Source organism: Carya illinoinensis, chromosome 15, assembly GCF_018687715.1.
Source record: "Carya illinoinensis cultivar Pawnee chromosome 15, C.illinoinensisPawnee_v1, whole genome shotgun sequence".
Taxonomy (NCBI): Eukaryota; Viridiplantae; Streptophyta; class Magnoliopsida; order Fagales; family Juglandaceae; genus Carya; species Carya illinoinensis.
This window is the reverse complement of record NC_056766.1, coordinates 40,438,543-40,448,128: the sequence shown is the minus strand read 5'-3', so window position 1 is coordinate 40,448,128 and position 9,586 is coordinate 40,438,543. Positions and strand designations below refer to the sequence as shown.

Here is a 9,586-nt window from a genome sequence, read left to right as displayed (position 1 = left end):
CCATAATACCATAATCATATTGAAAAAACAATTAACCCGATAGTTTTTGGTTTCCCGTAAGCTACCCACCATCCGAACGAAACCCCCCTCCCCACCCCAACCCCTTCCCGTAATCTGAAACCCCACCCCTTCCCGTAAGCGAAAACGAAACCCCATCCCCATCCCCGTCGCAGCTTCGGAATCGGGTCTTCCGTTCACAGCAGCGAAAACGAAAATGGAAGAAGAAAATGAGAAAAATAATTTTTTTTACTTACTATTCCGTCGTGAAATAAGATGAGAGCTTGCGGGCCGAGAGTGGCGGTCGTTTCACCACCACCGTCGCGTAATGGGGCGGCCGTCACAGAAGGGGGTGGGCTGCTCGCGGGCTCTGATTTATTTTGTTTTGGGGGTTAGGTCACACAGAAGATAGAAGGAGAAAGGGGGGGAGGGGGGGGGGGGGGGGGGGGGCGGCGAAGAGGGTAACAGAGATTGAAAAGTCTCTTTCATTTTTTTATTGTATGCATCTCGGTCACACAGTTAAATGGGTTTGCCTCATACGTGGCATCACAGGATTGGTGGGCTGTTTTTAAGCTCTTATAAGCCCAACCGACTCTAAGGTATTCTCATTCTTTACATGGAAGCTTTTCCTGGAAGTTCCTTTATCAATAAGTTATTTCCTCAAACTTTAAATTTTGAATTAGGAACAATTTTAATTTTAATTTTAAATTTTGGCATTACGTGCCATACACGTTGAAAAAAATATATATGATTAGGAAGTTGCCCATCATATTCTTTCACCAAAATCTCTGTCCAAAAAAGAATATTTTAGTAATAAAGATATATAAAAATAATTAATATATTATGATATAATTATTAAATTTAAAACTAAAGGGAAGCTACCGAAGAACTTTGTGGCCAACGCATAAACTTTTCGTAAAGCTGTCACAGGATGTTATTAGAGTATTTTCAATAGAGCAATACTACGTATAGTCACTTTTGCGTATTCTTTGCGCACTCCACTGATATGATTGGTTGGATTAATTTTTTTTTAATATCCAACCAATCATATCACTGGAGTACACAAAAGAGTGCGCGAAAGTGACTGTACATAGAATTTTTGTTTTCAATATTTTCTTTATCTTGTATTTTAAAATATATCATCAAAATTTATTTATTTTTTATTTGACATATTAATTTTTACAATATATCATATATCAACTTATCTAATTTTTCTTTATATTATTTAAATATTATACTTTTTAATATTTTTTATTCATTTCAAATATTTTCTAATTACTAATGGTATTCTCGTCTTTTGATATTTGTAATATCTCCTCATATACAATATCATATAACTATGTTGTATTTCATATTAACCCAAATTTATAAATTAAACCAAAATATAAATTGATTAAAAAAATTATAATTATGGAAATATTCTTATAATATATTATGAAAATAGGAAAGACAATACACAAAACAATCCTTCTACTTTATACCCACCCTCTCATCCTAATAAGAAAAAAACACTAGTTATAGAATGTAGCTACACTCGAAGGTGCAGGATTTTTATTTTTTTATTTTTACAGTAATGCCATGAAATGTTAAGTATTATGATACTTTATTCTGAAAGTGCAATAAAAAGATCCAAAGAGGGACCTTTGATGAGCTGGATAATCGGTAGATGCACCCATGAAACCCAGAGCTTCTTTGGCATCAAACACAGAGGAAAAGTGCATGAATGAGAGAGAGGGGCTGAAATGAAAATATGATAACTGGAAAAGAACTTAGAGGAGAGAAAAGTTAATCAACAGAGAGGCCAGGGGATGGGCTTCCCAAAAATACATCAACAATGAGAAAAGTTAATCAATCTAGACAGTTAATCAATAATGATGGAAATTATATTATTGGAGATGTATTGTGGGACGAATATTGCACATAATAATGCAACGATAGCTCAGAGATATTGTCCAACTCTTTTAAGTGATTATTAATTTAATTAGCAATAAATACTATTAGAAAAGACCAAAATCAGAATAAATAATAATATTTCTCTGGATTTGATTTATAATGTCGTTTACAGCATCAAATAGATTTTAAAAAAATAAAAAAAGAATGGCGGAAGAATTTTCCACACCAAAGACAAAATACTGCACGCCTTCTCCGGTCTCATTCCTTTACAAATAAGTTATTAAAATTAATATATACCATCCCTCAAACTTTAAATTTTGAATTAGAAATAATTTTAATTTTAAATTTAAATTTTGCCAGTACATCCCATACACGTTGATTAGTCCATTTCATGAGTGATTATTCATTTAATTAAAAAAATATATTATTAGAAAAGATTAAAAAAAAAAGAAGTAAAAGAAATTGGGCCACCTAAAATGAATTTAGATATATTTAAATGTTAAGATGAGTTTAGATATATTGGTGAGAAGTTGAAAAATATTGTAAGTTTTATGTGTAAAGAAGTTTTGAGTTGAGTTATGTTTAATGATTTGAGAACTGAGTGTTTAGATATTAGATTGAGTTTAAAATTAGACTGAATTGAGTTGATCTTAGAATCTTCTAACATCCAAACGAAGCCTAAAATAGTTATTCTATTCTATTTATAATCATCCTCTCTTATAGAACCTATAATATAATTACTTTATTCATTTCTATTCCATACCTTCCTAAACTCCTGAACAAGTATATGTATAATTTAATTTCAGCAATATTGTTTTAATTGTCTAAACAATTATTACTAATCTATTTCAAAATTTCCCGATAACATATCATGACATTCTCTTTTATATTTTGAATTGTTAAGTTTATAAGAGAAATTTCATAATTTATAAAATAATGTGATTTGATGTAATACATTAAAATTTGTTAAACTGAAAATAAAGTAGAAGAAACTATAATATACAACAAAAAAACCATATTAATTAATTTGTAAAATTTACTATTATGAGATCTCTACCTAAACTAAACATGTTAATTTTAGTTTTTGTTGAATTTAAAAATTAAAATAAAAAATTTTATTTTAATTTATTTGCGAGGTATATATTTTGCGGTAGCATGGAAAAGCGATAAGAAAATAATTTAATTCTGATCATGTCGTTATATATCAGTATATATACATGTCGTACAAGTTGATGTAGTACAAATTTAAGTGATTATTCATTTAATTAGAAACATATATGATTAGAAAAGGTAAAATGAAAATGGAAGAGAAATATTTCTCTTAGATTTAAAATGTCCTAATTTACACCATTAAATAAATAATAGTAATAATAATAATAAATGATTGACACCGAGAAGAGGCCCACCAAGGGTACCGATTTATTATATGAGACAAAAGATTGCATTTGGCTAATGAGATATTTTGAGATATTTTGTGAATAATAGTAAAAATGTAATAATATAATATTGAATAGTAGTGAAAAGTATATGAAAATTAATAATAAAATAATAAATAATAGGGAGGTATTATCAGAATACCTCAATACCCAAAAGAAAAAAGATAGAAATTATAAGATGCAATAACCATTTAAAGAAAAAAAAAAGATTGAAATAAGAGCCAATAACCATTTAAAAAAGATATATATATACACACACAACGTTCTCTCTCTCTCTCTCTCTCTCTCTCTCTCTCTCTCTCTCTCTATATATATATATATATATATATTTCTTTTTTGGTTTAAATCGGAATTTTGTATAACATGAAGACTGCATTAACCATTTTTCTCTTTTTGAAAAAAAGGAAAATGAGGAGAAAGAAAAATGAAATAAAATAAGAAAGTACGTGAAAACATGCAATTAACGATCCTCTATTTCTATAATCTCATTTATTGCTTCTTTTGTAGTTCTGAAAATAGAAGAAGTTGTGAACTTGCATTTATATATATATATATATATATATATATATATATATACACACATAAATTTTAGAGGGAGGATCGATCATGTGTAATTTATCTTAATGTTGACCATTGACTTGGATTAGTTTTCTATGTTATTTAAAGTAAAATTAAAATAAAAAAAATTAATAAAAAAAAAATCTTGCTAGTTTGTAAACTTTACTATAATTTGTTAGTTTGTAAAAATCTTATTTCATCTCTATATCTAAATACTACAATATAAAAGGAAAAGCTGGCAATCGAGAGGGGGGATCATGGGCTTCCCAAAAATGCATCAATTAAGTTTCTTTTGTTTTTACAGTTGAGCTTAAATGAAATAAAATGAGTTAAGATATAAGTTAAAAGTTAAATAAAATATTGTTAAAATATATATTTTTAATATTATTTTTATTTTAAAATTTTAAAAAAATTGAATTATTTATTTTATTTTATATGAAAATTTAAATAAGTTATAATAATTAAATAAGATAAGATGAAAAAAATATGAGAATGGTTGAAAAAATGAACGGGGCTAATAAATCTAGACAGTTGGGACGACCTTGACCTTGCATGGAAATTCTATTATTGGAGATTGTGGGACCAATATTGCACATAGAATAATGATAACATTATCATTCTTCTACTATTCTATTACATCATTTTTTAAATTTTAATTTTTAAAAAATTTTTCTTTTACTTAATAATTAAGAAAATAATTATTAATAAAATTGTATATTTTTAAAATTTTTTTTAATGATTAAAGATATTACAAAATACTTAAAAGAAAAAAAAAACCAATAGACTAAGAGCAGTAAAATGATGGTAAATAATAATATTGTCCTGATTCTTAATTTAATTACCAATATATAAGATTAGAAAAGACAAAATTTAAAATAAATAATATAATATGATTTACAACATTAAATAGAACTTTTTATTAAAAAAAATAAAGAGAAGAATGATGACCTCCATCGAGAAGAGGCCCACCAATAACAACCATCCAACAGAATGCATGACGTTGAAGCCAAAGCGGCCAAGCAACTCAAAACGTCACTCCCCTAAAAAAGTCAAAGTCAAATTTTGTGGCTTCCTAAAAATGCAAAAAAAAAAAAAAGAAGAAAAAGAATCTTCTCCACGAGACTCCACGGGACTCCAATCCTTCTTGAACAATCCTTCTCCACGGGACTCCAATCCAACCGGAAAATTTGCGACATGCTAGCATTGTACGATTTGGTAGTTTGCTTGAGACTTCTTGAACAATCTTCTCGATACATTCAAGCATTGTACGATTTGGTAGTTTGCTTGAGACTTCTTGAACAATCTTCTCGATACATTCAGATTCGTCCCTGCCAATGCAAAAAGATTAATGAATTTGAACTTGCTCTTCTCTGAAGACATGGGGACATGATTTAGGCACATGAATTTTATTCTCATGAAATAAATGTCGACATTATTGGTAGGGTAAGAAGAAGTTACAAAACATTCATATGATCCTTAATTGTCGACCTTACATGAATTGTCTTTGAAATAGTGGATACAGAGTTGCATGTAGGAGGAACTTCTTGGTAGTGGTAGTAGATATTTAATCCCAGAATCACAAAAGACTTCTAAAATTTGACTACGTTTTGCATATAACTATTCAATGCCAAAAATAATCATAAATATCAAATTATTTTCCTTTTGTATGGTGTTTTCCAATGTCAGATCTTACAATTTTATCTCAATTTTCTTCATAAATATCTCAAATACAGCATGCGCATACACATGTGAAACTACATATTGGCAAAACTTACCGGAAGTTCGCTAATTGTAAACCAGAAAAACCGGCTACTTTTACCAAAGCTTTCTTCCATTTCACCATCTTTGCGTGATCCTTGAGCTTATCTCCAAGTTTATCAAAGGATTTTCCAAAATTCCTTTTTTGATGCTCTACTTCCCATGACTCTACTTGGAAAAAAATTGGTAGAACAATTTGTTTTTTTGTTTCCTCGCAGTCAAGAATCTTCAATAGTTCGTTTAAACACCATTTGGATTCTGCATAATTTTTAGAGAGTATGATAATAGAAATCATAGACCCTTCAATAGCTTTAAAAGGTTCCGATGAAATCTCCTCTCCTCTTTCAAGATTGTAGTCAATGTAAGTATTGATTCCCCTTTCAACCAACGCTTTGTATAGATGGGAAATAAAGTAATGGCGAACATCTTCACCTCTAAAGCTCAAGAATACATCATGATTACAGGAAAGGGTGGGAGGAGATGAAGACGGTGAAGAAGAGGAAGAAGCTCCTAATTGAAAGGCCGTGGAATTAAAAGTCCTGCTGATTTCAGTACGTATGTACGATTACCATTTACAAAGAGGTCGAAATGGTCAAATTATAGAGATAAAGTGCGGCAAAGAAAGGAGAAATTACTTGTCGGCAGATACTTCTTGTCAACCTTCAAAGTTGGAGCCACAACTATCGACTTTACTCTGTCTTGGCACAGTGGAACAGCATCTGTAACATTTTTCAAAGAGAATATATTATGGGGTCCAATATCCTTACAAAAAAGCAGATCTGAGCCGCGAGGTGGGTAAATTCTGTAGAGAGAGAGGGCATCCGTGCGAGGGAAGAGGGAGGAGCTTCGGGCTGGGGGAGGAGGAAGGGCTCCATGGATGCTCGTGGTGGTGCGAGGTCGTGGCTGGACGCGACAATGGTGGCTCACGGCGGCAGTTGTGGTGGATGTGCACAGAGGATCCGTGAGACAGAGAGCATGCGAGGAAGGAAGAGGGGGCTGCGTCGGCGTGTGGACGAGAGGAAGGAGGTGGTGGCAGCAGCGAGGTTCTGACTGGCGGTGGCTAGAGGCGACGATGGTGGCTCACGACGGCAGATCCAGTGGCTGTGCACAGGGGATCCGTGAGAGAGAGAGAGAGTATGAGAGGGAGGAAGACACGGAGAGAGGAGAGGGAATGAAAGATAATCCGTAACGATGAAACTAGGGTTTTTGGTGATTAAAACGGCGCCGTTTTGCATTTGGGATGGGCGGGCTGGGCCTCTTTGTGTCTAAAATGATGGGATTTTGATTCTTTGGTTATTGGGCTTAATGGCTGATTCCGAACCTACATGAATTGGGCCTTTTTTTTTTCGGTTGCATATTAAAAAAAAATATATTGTTATATATTTGTTTACCTAGCTACTATAACATAGTTCTTTTTAATTTTTTCACTTAAAATATGAATTCTTCATAAAATTGTATTAAAAATTTAAAATATAAAAAAATAAGATTTATATTTTTGTAAAGTTTTATTTGTTTTAATTTATACGTTAATAATTATTACAAATTTAATAATAATGTTTATAAAAAATTTTGAATTAACTATTGTCTTATGTAAAAATATAAAAGATGATGCTTCAGTTGGAGCTGGGCGCGCGATAGGCGAAAATGGGAAAACAAATCACAAATGGACTAATTTTGAAAAAATTAGAAGAAAATTAAAAAAATAATTTTAAAAAAATTTTGAACATTAGATGTTATTACAAATACTTACTACTTAGGACATACAAAAATGTTAGGAAAAAATACTATTCCTCTAAAATTTGCATTTAAAATACATACCATCATGTATACACTACAACAAAAATGATTTTTTGGGACGAAATTACTTTGGGACGAATTGAAAATCGTCCCAAAAAGTGGGATTTAGGAACGAAATTTGAATTTCGTTCCAAAATGACGATGGTTATGCCATACCGTTCGAACGCGTTCGAACGGTATTCTTAGGGACGAATATTTTTGTCCCAAATAAGTTAACCGTTCGACCGTTAATGATTAACCGTTCGAACGTTTAATTTTCACCGTTTGAACGTAATATTGGCGCGATAGGCAAAATTATTTTGGAGGGAAATTGATAAACCGTTCGAACGGTTAATATTAACCGTTCGAATGATGCATATTCACCGTTCAAACGTTATTTGAATCGGTCGAACGGTGACAGAGTTTTAATTTTTTAAGTTTTTTGCCAAATTATATTTAGATTAACTAGTAATTATAAAAAATTGGTTAATTAAATAATATGAATAATCTAAATTAAGAATTAGTTTAGAAAATATAAAACAATACCATTGCATATAACTTAAATACTGAATTTACAAAACACAAAATATTGTCCATACAAAAAACAGGAAATAAATAAATAAAATTTATCATAAAGTAATTAAGACCCCAAGTCTTTGCACACTTCCTCGACTGCAGCTATACGTTCCTCTATTTGTGTCAGTCGAGTACTGATGGTGACCTGAGTCGCAGACATGGCAGCAAACTCTGTACGAAGCTCAGACACAGCAGAATGGATCTCCATACGCACTGCATCGATCACTGCTGATGTCTGCTCGCTGATCGCTGCACGCACTATGTCAGCCATCTCCTCACGAGTAACACTGTGGACTGATGCCTCGGCCCGTGTAGATGTCTCTGCAGCTGCAGCTGAGACTCCATGATCTCCCGGCTGTGCATCTCTGTGAGGATCAACTGGTTCTGGAACATGTGCACGAAAACGCAGTCTCGAGTGTCCCGTGCTGCGTGAGAGGGTGGTGCTGTTTATCGGTCCCATCGGCTCCCGTTTACGCTCAGCAACATCTGGCACAACACCAGCACATAGTAGATATCGGGTGATCAGGACTCCGAATGGTAGTATATCCATCGAAATGTACCGAGATTCTGATCGAATCCTATCGAATATATATCCCACCAAGTCGATAGGAATGCCACGAGCGACCCGTATCATAAATTTCGTCCGATCAATGCCAACTTCTGTCTTGTGCTGCCGAGGGTCAATATTATTGGCAATTATCAAATTTAATATCTTAAAGAAAGAAGATAAATCTGCCTGTTTGATGCTCTTCGTCCCGTCATACGGTGGAGCATCTGGACCGACAACCAAATCCCTCACCTCGTGATCAGCAAGGGTATCGACCTCATCAGTATAAACTGATGCCTCCTCCTCAGCTGTCTCCGCCTCAACTGAAGGATCAGACTCTCTAGGCACCACATTCGGATATGCATCTGGCAGCCTAGGAATACCGAGATGCTCAGCAAGTCCATCTCGTGAAAATACAACGGGTACTTCTCGGACAGTGATACTGTAGGCCCCAGAATCATCTGCGCTGGCACTGCCGAGTTCTCTATAGAACTCAGCAACAATGTCAATGTAGGAGACTGGCTCCCATGCTTCCTCCCGTTCATCCAAGATAGGTCCCCAACCACGATCACTGAATATTGAGGGCAATGAATGACCCTCCCAGATAAGACTCTGGAAATCAGAAATCTTCACTGGTCGCTCCAGTGAAACTGTCCTCTCCCGAACTGGACCACTACTACTCTCACCAAGATTGCGTCGCTTACGTGCCGGTCTAGAAGTAGACATTATAATCAACCTGAAATTTATAATTACAAACTAGATATATAACATTAACAAGAAAAATACAATAAAGAACTATTTACAGTAGTTTGAAACAAACAGCAATTTAATAATATTTGCCATTCTGAACAACATTATCAACAATAAATATGTCACTCAATATCAATATTAATAATATAAATATAATATTAAACACCGTTCGAACGTTTACTGTAACGGTCGAACGGTTACAGACAAACCGTTCGACCGTTTAGTTATATCGTTCGAACGATGTAACTTAACGGTCGAACGGTTACAGACAAACCGTTCGACCGTTAAGTTATAT

At 33.2% G+C, this 9,586-nt stretch overlaps 1 protein-coding gene across 1 annotated transcript; it reads right to left on the bottom strand.

The window, feature by feature from the left end:
• Positions 1-4,941: 4,941 nt before the first annotated feature.
• LOC122297305 (disease resistance protein RLM3-like) lies at positions 4,942-6,771 on the bottom strand. The gene is made up of 2 exons (XM_043107328.1): positions 5,660-6,771; positions 4,942-5,212 (listed from the first exon to the last, which is right to left on the bottom strand). The coding sequence occupies exons 1-2, from the start codon at positions 5,935-5,937 to the stop codon at positions 4,957-4,959; spliced, it is 534 nt and encodes a 177-aa protein (XP_042963262.1). The 5' UTR covers positions 5,938-6,771; the 3' UTR covers positions 4,942-4,956.
• Between the last annotated feature and the right edge of the window lie 2,815 nt (positions 6,772-9,586).

Coding starts and splice junctions, on each gene's coding strand:
- LOC122297305 (XM_043107328.1), bottom strand. CDS start 5,937: ATGATTTCTATTATCATACTCTCTAAAAATTATGCAGAATCCAAATGG. Junction 5,213..5,659: donor TTACAATTAGCGAACTTCCG/GTAAGTTTTGCC, acceptor TTGCATTGGCAG/GGACGAATCTGAATGTATCG.